This window comes from Bos taurus, chromosome 11 (genome assembly GCF_002263795.3).
Source record: "Bos taurus isolate L1 Dominette 01449 registration number 42190680 breed Hereford chromosome 11, ARS-UCD2.0, whole genome shotgun sequence".
In the NCBI taxonomy this organism is placed as follows: Eukaryota; Metazoa; Chordata; class Mammalia; order Artiodactyla; family Bovidae; genus Bos; species Bos taurus.
Genome location: NC_037338.1, coordinates 60,158,493 through 60,180,677, shown reverse-complemented (window position 1 = coordinate 60,180,677; position 22,185 = coordinate 60,158,493). Strand labels below are relative to the sequence as shown.

General features: G+C 36.9%; 1 protein-coding gene across 5 annotated transcripts in view; it reads left to right on the top strand.

Annotated features, from left to right (window-relative positions):
* The first annotated feature begins 309 nt into the window (after nucleotides 1–309).
* XPO1 (exportin 1) overlaps nucleotides 310–22,185 on the top strand; it is a 43,686-nt gene continuing 21,810 nt past the window's right edge. The window contains exons 1-6 of one of the 5 annotated variants that reach the window (XM_005212772.5): nucleotides 310–1,000; nucleotides 1,358–1,483; nucleotides 2,302–2,401; nucleotides 4,196–4,327; nucleotides 9,022–9,123; nucleotides 12,649–12,721. In XM_005212772.5, the coding sequence (XP_005212829.1) occupies nucleotides 4,202–4,327; nucleotides 9,022–9,123; nucleotides 12,649–12,721 (301 nt within the window). In that variant the 5' untranslated portion in view covers nucleotides 310–1,000; nucleotides 1,358–1,483; nucleotides 2,302–2,401; nucleotides 4,196–4,201. Of the gene's footprint in view, nucleotides 1,001–1,357; nucleotides 1,484–2,301; nucleotides 2,402–4,195; nucleotides 4,328–9,021; nucleotides 9,124–12,648; nucleotides 12,722–22,185 lie in introns of those variants that run through there. The other 4 variants (XM_005212773.5, XM_015473481.3, XM_005212771.5 and 1 more) reach the window with 4 other exon arrangements.

The window sequence follows — 22,185 nt, the reverse complement described above, 5'->3', positions numbered from 1 at the left end:
CCCCTCCTCGTTCCTTTGCGACCCGCCCCACTTCCCCTCCCCCACTCTGCGGGCAAATCGCTGCTGGAAAGAGGCGGGGGCCTAAGCAGCGGGCTTGTGTGGCGCCTTGAAGTGGGATTGACAGGCGGTCTGGCCAATAGAAGGTACGCTGATGGCGCGGCTGTGGCTGGAACCGGCCAATGGGCGAGCGGGCTGGGGGCGGAGGCCCAGGTTCCAAACGCTCCGCGGCGCCATGGGCTGAAAACTCAACCGAGATGGAATCTCCCAGTCTGAACCGGTTTCAACCGGTTCCGAGTTTGAGGCACTAGGAGGAGGGGGAGAAGCGGCTGCAGCGGCCGCGGCAGGAGCAGCGGGAGCTACAGCATCAGCAAGAGCAACAGTAGCTACAGCCCGGGCGGCGGTGCCTGTTCCAGTCTTTGCTGCTGCAGTCCGTGCAACCACCCAGAGGGGGAGGGGGGAACCACCAGTCGCTGAGGAGCAGGAGAAGGGGGGAAAGTTTAGGCGAGCCTGGGTGGGGGGGGGGGGGCCAGCGCCGGAGCCGCGTGAGAGAGGGAGCCGTATTTTGGTAGGGGGAAATCGGACTGCAACTGGCAGCAGAGCGTTCCCCGGCCGTGTGGACTCTACAGCCCCTACTCCTGCCGCTCCTGCTGCCGCCTGTGGCTGGAGGGTCCCCCTGGGGCTGAATCTTTGGGACTTGACCCCGTTCCCCTCCCCCTTCCCTCACTCCCCAGCCAGGCGGGAGCATTTATCCACAGATTAATTCCCCTTTTTAGGGGGGGGCGGGTGAGTGTGCGTGTCGGCGGGAGGTGTCCCCGAAATAGTAAATATTGTTGAGCTTTTTTTTTTTTTTTTGCCCTTATCCTCTTCGTTTGTAAATTTCTTTTTTAAGGTGGGAAAACTGTGAAACCCACCTTGATTTTCCTCCCCTCTCCCCCCTCCCCGTCCTCCCTTGCCCTAATACCCCGACAAGGAAGGAAGAAGCAGTTGGTTCAATCTCTGGGTAAGTCGACTGTGTCTTCGGGGCCGAGGGTCGGGCGGCGGCGCGGCTGGGCGGGAGGAGGCTGGCGTGGGGCGCGGCGGCGGCGGCCGCGGGAGGCGAACCGGGAAGGCGGCGGCGGGCCCACAGCAGAGCTTGCGATTGAATGGAGCCGCTTCTGCTGCTGGGGGATGGAGGCGGGGAGGCGGCCGCGGGAGGGGAGCGCTGGCTGGGTCATTTCGTGTGTGCGGGGAACAGTGGCGGAAGGCAAGGAGCGAGATAGTGAAGTGGGGCCCGGCGCGGGGGTGGAAGGGCTTCTCCCAGCTCGGTGGGCTGGGGAGAAGTTGGGGAGATTTCAGGAACATTTCTGTAAATTATTAGGAGTGGAAGTTTCCAGAAATATTTAGTGCAGCAGCATTGAAACGTCCGCCTGCATCACGTGGCCCTTCGGTGGAGAGCTTGGGATCGCGGGAGGGAGGGGCTGTGGAGTCCTTGCTCCTCCTGCAGGTAAACTCAGAATCTCTGGGTTTTTTAAGAGTAGAATTAGAAGCAGGAAAGGTTAGTTGATTTTTTCAGGGATCTGCAGATGAGGTTCCGTGCTGTAGTTTGTTTCGGGGGACTTGGGTGAGTTAAAAGTGATCAACTCATTTACTGCTGGCATTGTACAGTAGATGATACCCTGATTCTCCTTTATTCTGATGCCTGAGTTTGGGGTGAGTGGGAGGAAATGGTGTGCTGGAGGAAGTATTAAAAGATTTGCCCGACGCGGACCTCCTCTGATCACGCAGAGGCCATGCTGCATAGAGAATGGGGCGGTGAACTTCAGGCGCCTGGTCTAAATGCCTCCTCCGAGTATGGGCGGGGTGAGAGCGTGCTCCAGTCTGCTATAGTTAGAAGTGCTGCACTTCGCTTTGGGTGGGAAGAGAGGGGGAGGGCGGGCCTTAGTGAGGTGTGTTTCTACTGAATGAAGCAGGCAGTTGCTCACACACCTAAAGCAGCAGTTTCTCCTTGTAGAGACTTGCTTTTTTGACCTACTATGTAGTTATCATAAAGCAGCGGTTATGATTTTCTGGTTTTGGGATGGGAACCCGCAGTGTGTAGCTGCCTGCCTCTTCAGTTTGAAGTGGCAGTGGAGGTATTTTGGTAGTCACTTGTGGAGTCACCACATGGCTGGTTAATACTTTATATTTACTATACTGTGAGTGGAATTTAGTATTGGATGTCTCAAGAAGAAAAGGCTTTTGTGGTCTCTCTTACCTCTCCCTCTTTGGCTTTTTGCTATCTGCCTGATTGTACATCTTAATCGTGTGGGACACTGCTGTTAGTGGAAAGAATGTTTTGGAAGCTATTTGATTTGGGAGACTAAATGTGCTTGGCATTGACCAGAAAGCCGCCATTTCTGTACTACTTACAGTTCAAGAATAGGTAGGTCATTTCGAAGATAGTAGCTAGTTTTAAGGGTGGCATGCCCTGCTGTATTTAACACAAGCTTCTATTCTGAACCTGATCTTTTCACAGAAATTTGTTTCGAAAGAATTTGTAAGGACAGTGTACTTGAGAACTTTTTAAGAGTCACTTTGTTTTTGGTTTTGGTTATTAATTTTTAAGATTGTTCTTATTTTTAAAATTGTATGGCACTCGAATAGGGGGAATTTACATTTGACATTTGTGCAGTATATGTTTTTTAGTATTTAGATCAAATATTGTGTCCAATATTTTGTATTTGAAATACATTTAATAACTACTGTAGAAATTTTTGAAGTCTCACCACTGTCAATAGTGGATAGAAAGACTTAATAATTCTTAAATTCATAATTCCTCAACTTTTACGTTATATCTAACCTAACTGATCCTTCAGACTTTGTTGTAGTTGACATCATTAAAACATTTGAGTTAATTGAAATTGTTGCCGTTATTAACGTTTTTAAACTGTTGTAAAATACCTAAGAAATAAGCCTTTTTCCTAACAAGCTAGTTTGTTCAGATCCAGTGTAATCCGGTTAGCCACCCCATTTCCTGGTCTTGGAAGGTTAAAAAGAGGGGGAGAAGTAGAGATGACCATATGACCTTGTTGGGTCCAAGTATTGTAAACCAGGAGTGCTTAACCCAAGGTTTCTTGGGTGGCTTTCGGAATATCCTGAATCGTCTGTCTGTAATTGTATACGAAGTGGTGAATTTTTTTTTAATTGGCAGGAGCCATCCTGTTTGATTGTGAGGCATCTTGACCCAAAAAAGGTTGAGTACTGATTTAGCCAGACTTAAGCATCACTTGACTTTGAAGAAAAGTAAAGGGAAAGATTTTTTATAATGTTGGACAATAAAAATGTGCACATGTGCCAGCCCCTTGGAGTAGAATCCTCTTAAAAGGATACCGTTGCATATGAACCAGTAGATTTCAGCCAGAACATTATTTGACCTGAAGAAGCTCCTTTTTCTGTTATGATAGAATTTAGTTTTTTTTGCAGGGTGGGTTGTCAGGGGATAGTTAGCAAGCTTTTTGCTTTGCTAGCGAATACGTGGAAATTTTTCTAAAAAATCTTTAGATACTACTATGAAGTTTATTTTCCTAGACCATATATGTTCAAGGAGCTTGTGCACTTGTAATTTAAACCCCCATATTTATTCAAAGAAGAAACAATATAGATGGTTTCATTGTATGTAGAAGATTAAATTCTATATAAGTTAAGGGTATGAGATTGGTTAGACTTGTGGTTCCTGCAAATCATTGCTATATATAGGAAAACTTCGATATCACATTTAGTTTTTAATGTCTTCCATATGTTTTAAAAATTAAAGTAGCATGAAATAAGGGAAAGTGAACTTTTACTGAGCTAAAAGGCCCTGCTTAGGAAGAGGGGGACATCTATATGAACTTCATCTCCATTTAAAAATTTGAGATCAAGACTTTCAATTGTATCAGGTTTTAGGGCTGTAAATTCTTCAGTAATTTTTTAAAACGGGTTAAGATTATATGCATGTTAGTAGAAAGAACAGTACGATTTTTCTCAGGTCTAAAAGTAGATCCTAATAATCAATGCAGTTACGGAGTACCTAAGTAGTTTCAGGATTTCCTTTTACTATCTTAGTTGTTCAGGTAAAAATCTCCAAAATACAAAGTAAAGTATTTGTAAGAACGTAGTGGAAGTGAAATAACTTGAGTAAAAACTTTTTGACTGATAATGTCAGAGGCACCTTAAATTTTTTTTTCTTTATTTTCAGTAATCTATGCCAGCAATTATGACAATGTTAGCAGACCATGCAGCTCGTCAGCTGCTTGATTTCAGCCAAAAACTGGATATCAACCTTTTAGACAATGTGGTGAATTGCTTATACCATGGAGAAGGAGCCCAGGTAAAGTAGCTGACCAAAATATTATTGCAATGTAATAGTTGCTGGGTTTAGAATAAAATTTGAAATTACCACCTTTTAAAGAAGTGTTCCATAGTTTGTATTAAGTTTGAATTATATATTAACTATGAGAGGTGGTCTGTAAAAATAAATTGCATTATATTTTCAAACGGTTTAGAGTGGAACGTTTTGGAATATTCTTGTTCTGTCCTTCAGCAACCTTTATCCCATTTACTGAAAGATCCCAATGTATTAAATGTTTTGTAGATATTAAAAGTTGTATGTCCCCTATATATTGGAATTAAGAGAGTCTTCTCTTTTGAAACATTTAAATTGCAGAAGTACTTCAGAGATAAAACTTATTTGAAAAATCCAACAATACCAAGTGTCTGAATTTTAGCACATGTAGAAGTGCTACTGTTAAAGTAGGAGATTGTCTGAACATATAATGTTTTGATAAGTTTAAGGTGTTGGGTTTTTTTTTTTTCCTAAACAGAAGTGTTTGTAAATTTAAACTTGTATATGTTATAAGAAACAACAATCTTGAGTCTTCACCCTGTGGACTTAATAATGTAAAGTTTTAAATGAGTAAAAGTTTTTGCTTTTGGGTTAAAAAGATCTTTTAAAGTGATGTGATAGGTATCTTATTAGTACAGTTTTGTTGCCAGAAAGTACATTTCTGGGAGACAGTATATCTTTAAGATACTGAATTATATTGAATATTTGCCAATTAAACCCCAGCTACTTTCATAATTTTTAGAAACCTCTTAAAGGTGGACATGGTAGAAGATAGTCTTAAAAAACATGGTACATAAATATTAGCAAGTATATAAGTATTTCTGTTCCCTTCTGAAATCTAACATTGAGGACCATGTAAGTTGTATGAGTGGAAAAAATAACTTCAGTGATTTTGTAAGCTTGTTAGTGCAGTTTTACACTCGTAGGGGCTTTTGATCAAGCATTCTGAAAAGTATCTGTATTTGCTACACTTACCATGTAGTAGTTTCCTGATGATTATATGTTCAACATGAAGTTTTAAGTTCCATTTCATCCCAACATGATGTATGGAAAACAGCTGCTTTGGGAAGAAAGTATGAAAGTAAGATTGAAATGCATGAAGTGAGGGGTATGTGGCTTAGTGGTAGAGAATCCGCCTGCCAATGCAGGAAACATAGGTTCCATCCCTGGGTCAGAAAGATCCCCTGGAGAAGGAAATGGCAACCCACTCCAGTATTCTTGCTCGGGAAATCCCATGGACACAGGAGCCTGGCGGGGCTACAATCTATGGGATCACATGTTTAGTGACTGAACAACAACAAGATTGGGCTCGCCTTTGTATTAGAAGCACAAGTCTGTAAGCCACTAGGAAGATTGACGTTTAATTTTATCACATCATTAAGCTACCACTGCTGTCTAGTCTTTGTTCTTTTTTAACCTGGTTCACAGTGTCTAAAAGTATGATGACTAAATAGACCAGGGCCCTATGCTTATAATTGGAATAGTGGTTATGAAGAATAGGGTGTAATACTACTATTAGTAATGTTTCATAGTGTTGAGATACAGTGATTTGTTTTAAATTTGATTTCTGAATAAAAAGTAGATTTATGAAAGTTTTTACAGATATTTTCCCATTTATAAAAGCAAAATTAACTTTCTCAAAAGTAAACATTTTATGTTTAGTTAGATCTCTTATAGGACAAATCAATTGTATAAAGATAATCAGTAAGTTGATACTTGTTACAGATTAGGAAACAGGCTTAGAGCCTAAAGGCAGCTAAGAACCCCTTTTTTGTTGGGGTATCTTTAAACTTCCTTGTTCAGTCGGTTTTTTATATACCACCTCTGAGGGTTTTTATTTTGGATAAAAAGTTTGGAAAGCATTGTTTTAATGTTAGATGTCTTAATTTTATTCCAGTAAGGTTTCTGGTCATTCCTCTGGAGTCTCATCCACAAAGTGTTACCTACCTTGGAAGAGACTAGGGGGTTAGTGATGAGGTTTTGTAAAAAACTTGTTACCAGTGACTGCTACTTTAAGGATACTTTTGAAAGTATAGTAAAGAAGATATGTGATGTAAAGTCATTGTTTTAATATATGGTTTGGTGGGGAGTGTTTGTTTGGTTTTGGTTTGTCATCAAATATGTACTTAAAATAGCAACTAGAAATTATGCTAATTAAGCTTTCAAACTCACCTTTATGTAGCCTAACTTTTTAAAAACGATTACATAACTTAGGAGAGAAAGAAATTATTAGAAGGGTGTAGGTAGAACTTTTGCTTAGATGGGTAGTATAGTAAAATTTTAGCACTGTAATATTAGGACTACCTTCTCTTATAAACATTTTTAGCCAAGTAGGCCGCCAGGAGAAAAAAATGATAGAGTTGGGTGTTTTCTTCAATACTGTGTTAAGTGTCTTGAACTTTTTTGTCTATTGCTTAGCAACTAAAATACTTTCACCATTCAGTTAGTAACACAGGGAGATGCCAGATTTTCTCTTTGGTTTCCTTTTGTGTCTTTTAACCCCTCCTGGGCTTTTAAGTTAAGAAAAGAATATGAGGGGACAGTGGGATTAAGACAGTTGTTTAAAAGGATGCAAATACTAGAAGTAACTTTTGAGAGTAAAATTATGACAGAATGAATGATATAAAAGCAAGGAACATGATTTATGCAGAGGTTGAAATGAAAGTAATACTGTGGAAAGTATTCATTTATAATATGTAGAATGTTCATCACTTCAAAACTGATGAAGTTGTGTCATGACCAAATAACTTTCTAGGCATGGATGTTTAATACACCTTATCCTCTTAATATGGGTTACTATATTACATTCAAGTCTTTATCTAGTTGGATATTGTCTCAAGTTAGATATTCTCAGGGGAAGAATCAAAACACTGCTAAAATGGGCTTTGACCCTAAATAACTCACGTAACTATTTTTTCTACTTTTGTTGGTTGGTTATTATATAATACGGTCAGAACCCTTTAAAGCTATCAGTGCTTTAATCAAAATTTAAAAATGTATAGCTGTATTTCAAGACTTTACACTCTGGCTCTAATCCTGGACCCTTAGAGTGAAACCCAGGCACCTGATTTTTCTTTCAAGTTTCACAGTGTTTCTCGTGTTACTGTTAGAGTACAGAACCATTACCTAATTTAGTGAGTATTTGTCAAAGTTTTCTTTTAAACAATAAGCAGTGTGTATTGCTCGTTAATAAATGAGAAAAAAATCATGAATGTGATGTCTGTTCCCTGAGGAAAAGACTTCTTTCTTAACATCAAAGCTACAAGAGGAGAATGAGTCTTTTGTAAATTGGAATAAAAGCCAACTTAATATTATGAGGTGTCTCTGTCAGAGATGATTTAAATAAGAATGCTTTTCTCCCCCCTTTTTGATGATTTCTTACTAATTACCCATAGAGTCAAACCCTTGATCAACTAAATGATCTAACCAGAAGGATAACTGACAGACTTATTTTTTTTTTTGGTTACGACATGTGGTAGAAACAGGCAAAAGATAATTAGGATCCAGTTGAGCCTTAAAGGTGAAACTCATTAACCTGTTGGCTTCCTGGGGGGGGGGGGGGGTAGAAAATCAATAGACTTTTTAGCCTTTGGTAATACAGTGTTTGTATCATACGAAAAACTAGCATTTAAAATGAAGAAACTAGATAATGTCAACATGGCTACATCTTTAAAACTGTCAGGTGTCAATCATAGCTCAGTAAAGCGGAGGGAAAAAAACTGTCAAATGGAAAGAGCAAGTTGCAGAAGGATTTCCATAGTGTACTATTAATATAAAATTCAGTAATTATACAACTATATTTATGAAAGTCATACACATGCTGTGAAAATCAAGGAAAAGACACCAGATCATGAAAGTGATTGTCTAGAAAGAAGGAACAAAGAAAGGAAATGGCATTGAAGAAAGGTACTAAGTTCCGTACGTTTTAGATCTGATATTTAAAAGAAAAACATACAAGTGTACAACAACATCTAAAATGGACAGATTTTAAAAACACTAATTTTATTAATGTTCTAGATGATGTTTTTGTAGGTCAAATTATTTCTGGGTTTGCATTTTAGAAATACAAAAGCAAAAAAGAAATCTCAAACTAGGAGTTAATATATAAAATTAGAAGATTTTTCAGAGATAAATGTGTGTTTACAATAAACCAAAGAGACTGTCTTAATGTTTTGAATGTATCAACAGGTATTGGAGATTTGTAGACTTACTTAGACTTAGGTTTTTGTCTGTCTCCCATGAAATATAGTTTTAGAGATACTGTTGAAGATATCTTGGTGACTCTTACAAACCAGAGTATACTGTTACACAGTTTATCTAGTAGATGTGAATTTTTCTGTGTTGCCTTTTTTTTTTTTTTTGGTTGATTGTGTGCTGAGACACCCCTTTATGTCAGAGTAGCTCTTTGTTAGAATTGATAGAATTTTAAGTTCAGTTTTGAGAATACCAAATGAGGTAGATTAAGGGGAAAAAACACTTCTGTGTTTCAGAGGTATATTTCCATTCTTAACTGAAGTTTTAAGACTGATAATGGACACATTTTTATTCCTGTAAGGAGTTTTTTTTCCCCCAGTATTTCCAAAAGTTGATAAAATCATTCTCCTATTTGGACTTTTGTCTTGCTTGATACCTTTGAAAAGAACAAGTTAGCTTAAAATTGTTTTTGTGTACTATTTTAGCAAAGAATGGCTCAAGAAGTACTGACACATTTAAAGGAACATCCTGATGCGTGGACAAGAGTCGACACAATTTTGGAGTTTTCACAGAATATGAACACAAAAGTAAGCAAGTGGTGGTTTTAAAATCCATTATTTCTTCTTTTCTTCCAGTCATAAACTTTGAGGAAGGTATCTCATTTTTAGTATTAGTCTTTGTTATCTCAAATCATTTAATAATGTTGACTTATTTCAAAATTTAGTCTTAAACATAGAATTAATTCTTGCAAATAGTCCTAAGAATTATGAATTGAGTTTTGTAATTGGGACTAGTATGCAAGGTGGCTTTTTCTTTTTGTTGTTTTGGGGGTTTTTTTGGGTTTTTTTTTTTGTTTTTTTCTTTTTAGAATATGTGTACAGATCTCAGCATAAATTCTGAATGTTATTCTGAATGTTATTCAGAGATGAAACATCAGAAGAGTCATTTTGGGCAAGTGATCAATATAACACAGGCTAGGCACCTCCAAAACCAAGTTTTGTTAGCAGCGTAAAACCCGACTCCATGGTACCAATGCTTTTAATGGGACAGCACTCAGTTTTTATTTGCAATTGAAAATGTTATCATTTGGGTCCTTTTTTCTTAAGTTTGAACAGAAAGGTTGATCAAAATGTGTTTTGACTGTTTAGGCTTGATGATTCACACTTCTCTTTAAACTGCCTTAAAGTAATAAAATACCATGCATGGCATTCTGTTTAAAAACACACAAGGTTTCCACTTGGTATACATTGTGTTAAAACAGAAATTAGCCATGTTCACCTCTGTTTCTGAAATCAGACTGTGTTAATTAACAGTTTTAAAATATTAACTAGTTTTGACATCTTATAAATTTTAGGGCAAAAATACAGTCCAGAACTTCCTCAAAGTGCTAACCTTAAGTAACATAACAGTGTTTGCCTGTTTGCTTGCCTGGTAAATTTTGCTTTTTATACTGACAGACATTACTAATGTTTAAGTTGATTTATCAACAGTATTTTTAAAAACTCAAATTTGTCTTGTGAAAAATGAGATGATTAGAGGAACAGAAAGAAAGCAACAGGTAAAGAATTCTTCAATTTACATAAATTACAAATGATTTGGTGCTAAATTTATGCACTATGACATTTGGCTTTTATGCAATCATTTTTTTTTTCTTTAAAGATGTTAACACTACCTGATATTAATCATAATGTTCCATTATGTTGATTGCTTGTAATAGGAAGAAAAGGGGTGTCTTCCTGTGCAACTGACACAGCTAGGCTTTGACGGCAGGCCTCCACAAGGTCTACCCTTTTGATTCCCTTTAACTGAATTCTGTTCATCAATTGTTTTTGTTTCATGGGTGGTGGGAGGGGAAAGGGGAATTCAATGCGTAAAATAAGTATTTCTAAGGGCTCAGTAGAAATTTCTACCATAGGGATCATTTCATGCATTTTTTTTTTTTTTTTTCATGTAGTCTTTGCTGTTATCTGTCCCTCATCTTCATAACTCAGCAGTGGATTTCTCAAGTCCTGAGATGTAAAGCAGAAATGTAATACTTCAAAATGATATTTGAATTATTTATGTATATTTCCAAAGTAGTTGTTTATCATTGGCCCTCAGATTTGGCTGTCACTTCCAGATTTTTTCATTAAAATACTCCTTTTCAAAGAACTGAATTCTCATCATTTGTAAAGTCTCAATGTCTAGGAAAGATTGGGTTTTAGGGTATTCTGAAAGTTATCTGTGTCTTCCTTTGAACTAACTTGTAAACAGCTTTTATCGGGCTTCCTACTTCAGCCCTCCTAGCAGAAAGATGAAAATATGAATTGTATCTTCAACAAACTGTGCTACTTTTTTACAGTTGAAGAAAGGACTAGAGGTCAGTAAATTGGTAATGTAGGTAACAAAGTATCAGATATAAAGGCAGAAGTAAATAAATGAATGCAGCAAAATAAAGGGGGAATATTCTTAGATTTAAAAAGGGGTAAGCTAAAAATATATCAGCTGAATATGGTGAAGTTATCATTAGGATTATTACTTCTTAACTGGTGTATTTATGGTGGATTTTGTTTCTTAGTTTCTTAAAGATCTTTGTAATTGGTTGAAAATTAGCAAGAGGATGTATATTCCATGTAGTAGGAAGTGCATTTGTTTTGACTTGGTAAAACTTTGGCCCCTCTTGACTTCATGACTATAAAATTAATTTAAAGCAAGTTTAGAGTAGTATGTTTTTAAAGTTAATTTAGAATGTTAGTCAGTGAGAAACTTACCTTTGTATATTTACATGTGTCTGAGAGCTAGATCTTTAAATAGGATAGAAAGCTTCACCATTTGCTGCTGATTATGAAACTTTAATAGCGTCAAATTTATAATTTCAGAATTTTGCTTTGGCCTTGTTTTTATTTATGAAGTCTTCTTAAGGAATGTTCTGCAAATGTAGGATTTGGGTTGAAATGGCAAAATTTCCCTTAAAAAGTACAAAATGTTAAAAATGAAAGAAAACAGCAAAAACATTGTTTGAGCACAATGTAGTTTGGGACAGTCTATATTGTGCTTTGGATAAAGTGTGCATTCACATGATCCCTTTGGTTGAAATACTAATGCTCCTATTTTATTGTGTGGTGACTAACCATTTTAAAGATGAACTCTTATTCTCAGCCAAAACTTGCAATCTGAGGTTATATGTCTATATATGAATGAGTTTGCCTTTCAGGTATTCTAGCTGATTCTTCCCTAGTTCAACCAGTTGAAACATACCACAAGGATTTTGACCCTTTTCTTCCTCCTGTCTATCCACACTAATTGGTCATGGTAATAATTTTGGGTAGTAACTCCTGTAGCCTTATAAATTGTTATAAATATTGTTGACTATTTAGAGTGAGTAATCAACAGGGGGGACAAAATGGCTTCAAAGTGGTATTTGTGTTTATTAATTTACATTTTTAGTTATTTCTATACTTGGAAGAAATACCTGAAAGGTAGATAACAGATTGCAACATGCATTTGTGTATTATTTTGACTGTGCACAAAAGTTTATCTTTAAATTAGTAGAAATAGCAACTATAAGGGTGGGGTTAAATTTTTAAATTAAACCCGTGGGCTGTCTTGCTGCTCCTTAAGTAACACACCAGTGATGTTTGTAAACACTTTGTATAGAAAGTATCTGTGACAATACTTTAATACTTGGCCAAGAGTTTACAACTCCTAGAAGATGGTAGGAAGCTTGAGAACATCCAAGCTGCTAAATTCTTAGGAGCCTGGTTTTGTTAAAGTATGTGAGCCTGTAAGCAGTCATTTATGCTGTGAATTCATATCTGGCTGCTACATTTTCCTTCTGCACACCCAGCCCATTTGGCTGCTAAGGGCTTTTTATTTGGTTCTTCCTCCTGGTGTGAGCATGTATAAACAGCAGGACGTTAAATAGAGTAGTAAACAATAAAATGAGGAAAATGCATGAAAATTCAGTATATGGGCGAATGAATAGATCCTTGTTTAATATATGTAATTAAACTTGGTAGCATACTGTTTTTGAAACTTTAGATGTAAATGTGTGAATGTCTGTCCATTTGTGAATCCTGGAAATTCCAGTCTTATAGCAATATATTCACATACTTTTATTCTCCAATTTTCAGTATTATGGACTACAGATTTTGGAAAATGTGATAAAAACAAGGTGGAAGATTCTTCCAAGGAACCAATGTGAAGGTAGGAAAGTGTTTTAAGAATTGCAAATTTAGAATTTTATTATCCCTGGCATTTTTGTTAGTTGACTATTAGGGGAATGTGTCAAATCTTTAATAGTTTATTATGCACTAATGGTTTGTTTACTGCTTTCATTATGTTGCAGGGCAGATACTGATTATATTTGGGGGCAGAGGAAGAATAAGGTTTTATTTGGGAGAAAGCAGAAACTAGACTGGCCCAACTTTCTCCTGTAAATATTGTGAAACATTCTTACAAACTCATAGTTAATCTGGACCATGTTTGAAGTGAATGAAATTTGAATATGTGCTCTTATGCATTGTTTTAAATTCATCACATGGAACAAATAATGGGAATTAAAATAGGAATAACACATAAACGTAACAGCACAGGAAAAACCAAGTTTTAAAAATCATAGGACTTTACCTTTTGAAATTCTAAGCATACCTTATAAAAGATTTGTTTCTAAAATAGGAAAGATTTTTTTAAATGAATATTTGATGATGCCTGGTATTAATATTTTAACGTCTCCCTTTGTACCTCCTTGATAAAAGTAGTCATGGTTTAAGAAACAAGGGGCAAAGTTAGTCTTGAAATTCTTTAATGTGGTTTTCACATACTCCCTTATTAACTACTTTGTTACTTGTTTGTCTGGACTTTATAATGGGGTTACTCTACTTTTGATGGCGTTCTATTAAATCATGTTCCCTTTCTTGGACTATTGCTTTTTAAGATGTCGTCTTTGACCTGCTTTTTCATATCATCTTTATAATGGGATAGTGACCTGGATTTATGAAATCCTGACTTAAATCTTGACATCTTTATAGCACATTTAGAGGAGAATGGGACAGTTTTTTATCAGCAATATCCCTAAAACATCATAAACTGTGAATTAAGAATGATAGTATGGAAGTATTTGAATACTGCCACCCAAAGAGGTTCTTTAATGTTGTATTTTGGTTTGAAACCATTTTAGATCATGTTCTGTGACTTTAGAAATTAATAAGTACGGTGTGACTCCTGTCCCAAATAGATCCTTTGTACTTCATCACTACTTACTTTTAGGGACTTCAGTGAAGTCCTAGTTCCTTTACTATTGTTGTTTTATACTTGTGGCTTGAGCCATGGCTTACCATACCAACAGAAAGTGTTTATTTTTTATTTCATTGCCATTGTACTGTGGTAAGTCCCTCTTTAATTTCTAAACACATAAACCTTTGCTGCTTATTAGATAAGGATTATGCTCGATGATCCTTCCAAGTTATTTTCCAGCTGTAAAATTAAATGATTTGAAGTAATATGTGCTTATAATATCAGAGGTTACAGTTACCCTTGAGAACTTGACATTTTTTGCTTTCCACATGAATAATGGGAGTGGCATGTTTTGGCTTTTATCACAGAGTCAAAAACTTCCATATATTTCTGTGCATATTCCAGGACATAAGATTTTTCAGTTTTAAAAGTCTTGTTTGCAAAAAAACTGGTGGAGGAGGATTCTTCATGTGTTCCTATTCTGTATTAATGAGACACTTCATTTCTCTGAAAGTTACAGAATCACCTTTCTCTTTACATTTCCCCTTAACACTAGTGGTAAGATTGAGTGGGATGTAAATCTTTTCTAAAAATACCTGAAGTTACTATCACCACATACGTGGTTGTCACTGTCAATGAAGTCATTACATGGAGGGGAAAGTGTAGTGTAATTTCTAGGGTGTTTCAGAGGTTCAATATCAGAAGAGGATGTAAAATGGCTCCCAGAGAATGTTAGTGAACTTTAGATCTGCAGCAACTTTGCATGATGAATTTAGTTTGTGTTTTTAAAGTAATTGATCTCGTTTACAAAAATTGAGACATAAATTTATTCACTACTATATTTATGATTCTTTTCAACTTTGTCATTCCTAAGAGGCTTGTACCATCCTAAGATTTTATATCTCACAAAGTATACTAATATTTCCAAATGTTAATTTTTCTTCATCTTTAACTTTGACATTGGAAATAAATCAGTATAACCCCTGAAATACTATACATTGCTTTTGTTTATAATTGTCAATCTTTTAAGCTGTTATCTTCCATTTGTTAGCTAGTCTTAGTATATATGAGTCCTAGCATGTGGTGAAAGAAAAGGAAAATCTGGTTGGCCCCTTTAGACAAGCTTATTCACAAAAGTGGCAGTGCTTGATGTATTTTCAGAGAAGGATAGGTTTGGCTGTAGAGTCAGCCAAAAAAATTTTTGTAATCATTTATTTCAGTCTAGTTCATATTTTATGACCTTTCAGTTTCTTATCCATCCATAAGCGGATGTTAATTTCACATGTTTTTAGGGGAATGGCGTTTTCAATTTACAGCATTGTCTGAAGCACTTTGCCAGAAATATACCTGACAATCCTAGACTGAGTTAGATGTCTCTTGCCTTGGTTTCCCTTAGTGTGTCCTTCAGTTCCGTTGCTCATTTGTGTCCGACTCTTTGCGACCACATGAATCGCAGCACTCTAGGCCTCCCTGTCCATCACCAACTCCCAGAGTTCACCCAAACTCATGTCCATTGAGTCGGTGATGCCATCCAGCCATCTTATCCTCTGTCGTCCCCTTGTCCTGCCCCCAAACCCTCCCAGCATCAGGGTCTTTTCCAGTGAGTCAGCTCTTCACATGAGGTGGCAGAAGTACTGGAGTTTCAGCTTTAGCATCATTCCTTCCAAAGAACACCCAGGACTGATCTCCTTTCAGTGGACTGGTTGGATCTCCTTGCAGTCCAAGGGACTCTCAAGAGTCTTCTCCAACACCACAGTTCAAAAGCATCAATTCTTTGGCACTCAGCCTTCTTCATAGTCCAACTCTCACATCCATACATGACCACAGGAAAAACCATAGCCTTGACTAGACGAACTTTTGTTGGCAAAGTAATGTCTGCTTTTGAATATGCTATCTAGGTTGGTTTCATAACTTTCCTTCCAAGGAGTAAGCATCTTTTAATTTCATGGCTGCAATCACCATCCGCAGTGATTTTGGAGCCCCCCCAAATAAAGTCTGACACTGTTTCCACTGTTTCCCCATCTATTTCCCATGAAGTGACGGGGACAGATGCCATGATTTTCATTTTCTGAATGTTGAGCTCTAAGCCAACTTTTTGACTCTCCTCTTTCATTTTCAAGAGGCTTTTTAATTCCTCTTCACTTTCTGCCATAAGGGTGGTGTCATCTGCATATCTGAGGTGATTGATATTTTTCCTGGCAATCTTGATTCCAGCTTGTGCTTCCTCCAGCCCAGTGTTTCTCATGATGTAGTCTGCATATAAGTTAATAAGCAGGGTGACAATATACAGCCTTGACGGACTCCTTTTCCTATTTGGAACCAGTCTATTTTTCCATGTCCAGTCCTGTCACTTCCTGACCTGCATATCGGTTTCTCAAGAGGCAGGTCAGGTGGTCTGGTATTCCCATCTGTTTCAGAATTTTCCATAGTTTATTGTGATCCACACAGTCAAAGGCTTTGGCATAGTCAATAAAGCAGAAATAGATATTTTTCTGGAGCTCTCTTGCGTTTTTGATGATCCAGTGTATGTTGGCAATTTGATCTCTGGTTCCTCTGCCTTTTCTAAAACCAGCTTGAACATCTGGAAGTTCACTGTTCACGTATTGCTGAAGCCTTAACTTGGAGAATTTTGAGCATTACTTCACTAGCGTGTGAGATGAGTGCATTTGTGCAGTAGTTTGATCATTCTTAGGCATTGCCTTTTTTGGGATTGGAATGCAAACTGACCTTTTCCAGTCCTGTGGTCACTGCTGAGTTTTCCAAATTTGCTGGAATATTGAGTGCAGCACTTCACAGCGTCATCTTTCAGGATTTGAAATAGCTCAACTGGAATTCCATCAGCTCCAGTAGCTGGTATATAATTACTCAATTAATTGCTTAGTATTATTTCAGTGACTAACACCACTCCTTATTTGGAATTCAGTCCTTTATTTAAGAACCTAATGACTTTCCCAATATTTTTGCTTTTACATTTTTATATTACATGTGTACATATTATATATCATTGATATCTTTGAGGTTTAAGTTTTGAAGTGAATAACATAGATCAGTTACTATAAGTCAAGACAGTCTTTTAAAGCTATGGAGTATAGTTCCTTGTGCTGTACAATAGGTCTTAGTTATCTATTTTATATATAGTATGTATATTTTAATCCCAAATTCCTTTTATCCCTTCTATCACCCTCCTTTTCTTTTGGTAGCCATAAGTTTGTTGTCTGTGAGTCTGTATCTGTTGTATAAATTTCATTTGTATCATTTAAAAGATTACAGATATAAGAGATATTATATGATACTTTGTCTGGTTTGCTTTACTTGGTATGATAATCTCGGTATATCCGTGTTGCTGCAAATGGCATTATTTTTTTCTTTTTTCTGGCTGTCATTGTGTTTCACATTTTTATCCATTCATCTGTCATGGGCATTTAGATTGCTTCCATACTTTTGTTTCATTTATTTATTTTGGGGGGCATTGGGTCTTTGTTACTGCACACGGGCTTTTTCTGGTTGTGGCAAGTGGATGCTACTCTAGTTGTGTTGGCTTCTTTTGTTGAAGAGCATGGGCTAATTCCCCCACCCCGCCACATGTGGAATCTTCCTGCACCAGGAATCAAACCTCTGACACCTGTATTGGTAGGCGAATTCTTAACTATTGGACCACCGGAGAAGTTCACTTCCATAGTTTCTTAAGGAACCTTCATAAGTGATCTCTATGGTGGCTGTACCAATTTACATTCCCACTAACAGTGTAGGAGGTTTCTTTTTCCTCCACACCCTCTCTAGCACTTATTATTTGTAGACTTTTTGATGATTGGCCATTCTGGCCACTGTGAGGCAATGCCTGATTGTAATTTTGATTTTCATTTCTGTAATAATTAGTAATGTTGAGCATCTTTTCATGTGCCTTTTGGCTGTCTGTGTGTCTTTGGAGGAAATAACTTTGGATCTTTTGCCCATGTTTTGATTGTTTTTTTTTTGTCTTGAGAAGGGTTTTTAAGCTGTGTGAGCTGTTTGTATATTATGGAGATGAGTCTCTTGTCATTTGTGTTATTTGCAAATATTTTCTCCCATTTTATAGCGTATCTTTGTTTTGTTTATGTTTTCCTTTGCTGTGCAAAAACTTTGAAGTTTTAAGTCTCAGTTGTTAATTTTTGTTTTTATTTAAGGTAATGGTTTCAACTAAAGAAAAAAATTGAATTTTAATATATGAAGGAAAATAATTTCCAAATAGGGAATGGTTCATTTAAACCAAAGGATTATATTTTAATCTGTTAAGACATGTAGTTTACAGATCACTACATTTTTATGAAATATATACAGACCTGCTGACATTGAAAAGAGCAGTGGTGAAGAAAAGAGTTCATAGTGATAAAGCAATTCTATTTTGATTGTCTTGTATGGTTATTGGAAAATGATATAATAAGTAATGTGTTTAAAACGCTCTGCATATCTGGGTGCTGACTGTGGATAAACACGTGTATTGTCAGCCCCTTTCCATAAAAAAATACTCCCACTTCTCTCCATTTCACCAAGTGCTTGTATACTACTCTCAAGTTGCCTTGAAATTTCTGCAGTAACATCCTAACTGGGCTCCTTAACACCCACTTCTGTTTGTCCCTTGTGATATATTTTCAGCAAAGGGTTTAGTGTATTTTAGAAACAGAACTAATCAGGTCATTCCTATGCATAAATCGCCCATTGTACTGAATATCACATGTTTAACTTGTTGCCTTTAAGCAGTAATGACTTTTTAAAAATTGTTTGCTTTTTTTAATGGTTTTATTAAGGTATATTTAACATTTACAAAGAACAAGTTCAAGTATACAATTTGATACATTTTGACTAATCATGACCCTTTTTTTGTGAATGCCTTTTCCTTTACCTCCCCAGCCCCCAATCTGCTGTCACTCAATTGATTAGCTAGGAGTAGAATGGCTAGATCATATGGTAGGTGTATGTTTTTAACTGCCCAGCTGTTCTCCAAAATGATTGTATCACTCTACATTCTCAGTAGCAGTATGCTTCCCATCCTCACCAAAGCTTGTGGTCAGTTTTTTAAAATTCTAGCCGGTGTAGCACATATATAATGGCTTCTCACTGTGACTTAGGCTGTTGAGCACCTACACATCATCTCTGTATGCATATTTAAGTTAATATTGTTAGGCCTATTTAACAGAGATAGTTGTTTCCTTTGTTGGTCATTTTGAAAAGAACTTTTAAGTGTTTGGACTCTTGTAAGGCCATGGCTTTTAAGCAAATCCATGAGAAATTCTCCCCCCACTCTGTGGAATGTAATGTGTGAAGCATCAGTCTAATCTCAGATTTAACAAGCACTCTTATTGGTGTATTTTTGCCAGTTTTATAACACAATGAGATAATAAAGCACAATATTGATTACATTTTAACCAATAACACATGATATTTTTTAAAATATTATTTTGTACACCAGCATCATATGTAATTGACAAAAACTGTTTTCCTACCATTTCTATTTAAGGTATAATAACAATGTGGCCCCTCCCCCCCAGTATATCCTAGTTATGTGGAACTTCATAAGCGGTCTTTACTTGAGACCTCACAATGCCTAATCCTTACATCACATCCACACAGGAGATGCAAACCACCTGTAGATTTTATTAAAGAGGTTTGGAGGAACTGGTGGTCCAGTGGTTGACTCCACACTTCCAATACAGGGGGCATGGGCTTGATCCTTGGTTAGGAAACTAAGATCCCTTAGGCTACCAGGCGTGGCCAAAAAATTATTTAAATCCAAAAATTTTTTTAAAGAGTTGCGGATTTTCTAGAAAAAAATGTTGAATTTTTAGTAAAATAAAAACTTTTCTGTGATTAAATATACATATTTACCATTTTAAGTGTATGTGTGTATGTATGGTTCATTGTCAGTAAGTAAATTCATAGTATTGTGCAACCATCCTTACTATTGATCTCTGGAATTTTTTTGTCATTCCAGTTGAAACTACCCATTAAATATTATCTTTCTTATACTCTTCCCAGTCCCTGTTAACCATTATTATACTTGTCTTTATGAATTTGCCTATTTGGTAACTCATATGTACAATCATACAATATTTTGAATCTGCTTTATTTCAGTCGCATATGTTGCCAAGGTTAATTCATGTTGCAGCATGTATCAATTTCATTCCTTTTTTTAAACACTGAACATTTTCTACTTTATCTACCTGTGGGTTGTTTGCAAATATTGTATATTGTGAATTTAATAGAATTTTAATTGCTCTATCTCATTAGGAGTTCTTGTTCAGTACTATTTGCAGTTATAAACCCTTCTAAGAATAATAAATAAAGATCCATTCTTCTTAAAACTACTGAACATATAGGCAATAAATTACAGTCTAATTCCAATTTATAATCTCTGGGGACTGTAGGTTAAGAACCCCTGCTTTTGAATTATTTTTTTCTATTTCTCATTTTGCGGTTTGTTTCCATGAGTATTTCAGTGAATGAGGAATAGGAAAATTGTTCTGGATTCCTTTGGATGATAAGGTAAATAGGACAAATAGCTATATTTTAGCGACTCTCTGTGATTATTCTTGGTGGTTTAAGTGGACAAGTTTGTAATAACAGTGTGACATGGGAAAAGCACCTTCCTTTCTGGCCAACAGGCACATATAAAGATGCTCAGTACCCCTAGTTATTAGAGAAATGAAAATCGCAACTACAGTAAGGTATCTCACCTCACGCCATCATCAAAAAAGCCAACAAATAATAAATACAGGAGAGGATGTGGAGAAAAAGGAACTCTGCTATACTGTTAGTAGGAATGTAAATTGGTACAGTCACTATGGAGAACAGTATGGAGGGTCCTTACAAAACTAAAAATAGAGTTACCATATGAGCCAATAATCCCAGTCCTGGTCATACATGCAGAAAAGATGAAAACTGATTCAAAAAAATACATGAAACCCAGTGTTTATAGTAGTACTGTTTACAATAGCTAAGACGTTTTTTTGTTCAGTCACTAAGTCATGTCCGACTCTTTGCAATCCCATGGACTACAGCACACCAGGCTTCCCCCTCCTTCACCGTCTCCAGGAGCTTGCTCAAACACCTGTCCATTGAGTTGGTAACACCATCCAACCGTCTCATCCTCTGTTGTCCCCTTTCCTGCCTTCAATCTTTCCCAGCTTCACGGTCTTTTTAATGAGTTGGCTCTTTGCATCAGGTGGCTGAGGTATTGGAGCTTCTGCTTCAGCATCAGTCCTTCCAGTGAATGTTTGGGGTTGATTTCCTTGGTATCTCAAGGGACTCTCAAAAGTCTTCTCTAGCACTGTAATTCAAAAGCATCAAATCTTTTTCAGAGCCAAAGAAAGTCTGTCATTGTTTACCCATTTATTTGCCATGAAATGATGGAACTGGATGCCATGACTTAGTTTTTTGAATGTTGAGCCAGCTTTTTGATCCTCTTTCACCTTCGTCAAGAGGCCAAGAGCCAAAACATGGAAGAGGCCTAAATACCCATGGACAGATGAGTGGGAAAAGAAGTGGGTTGTGTGCACACTCAGTGGAATATTACTCAGACATAAAAAAGAATGAAATGTCATTTGCAGCCACTTGGATAGACCTGGAGATTATCATACTAGTGAAATAAGTCAGAGGACAGATATATCATATGTGGAATCTTTAAAAGCGATACAAATGAGCTTACTTAAAGACATAGGAAACAAATTTATGGTTACCTAAGGCTTTGAAAGGGGAGGAGGGATAAATTGGGGATATGTGATCAGAACTACTATTATATATAAAATAACAGAGACCTACTATATAGCACATATATTGTGGTATATTGAGTATCAATAATCTTGTAATAAACTATAATGGAAGAGAATCTGAAAACGTGTATGTTGTTGCTGTGTAGTCACTAAGTCGTGTCCCAACTCTTTTGCAACCCCAGGGATGATGTAACCCACCAGGCACCTCTATCCGTGGGATTTTCCAGGCAAGCATACAGTAGTGGGTTGCCATTTCCTTTACCAGGGGATATTCCCAATCCAGGAATTGAACCCGTGTCTCCTGCACTGGCAGGCGGGTTCTTTGGCACTGAGCCACCAGGGAAGGCAAAAGTGTATACATGCATGTATGTTAACATGTATATATAACTGAATCACTTTGCTATACATCTGAAAGTAACGTTTCTTCTTTTTTTTTTTTGGAAAAAGTTTCAGTTACACATGGCTTTGATGAAGGGATGTGATTATAGAGTACACATTTAAAGTGAATTTAAGTATTGCACAATGTTTTGGACTGGACTGAACTCAGTTTTGATGATTGTAGCTTTACTTTTGTAATAGTGTGTCAAGGCTCTCCATTTTCTGTGGTGTATGAAAATGAGCCACTATGAAAGCAAGGGATAAGATTCTGCAACTTTTTCACTCGTATTTTTCTCTCAATGGGTAGAATTC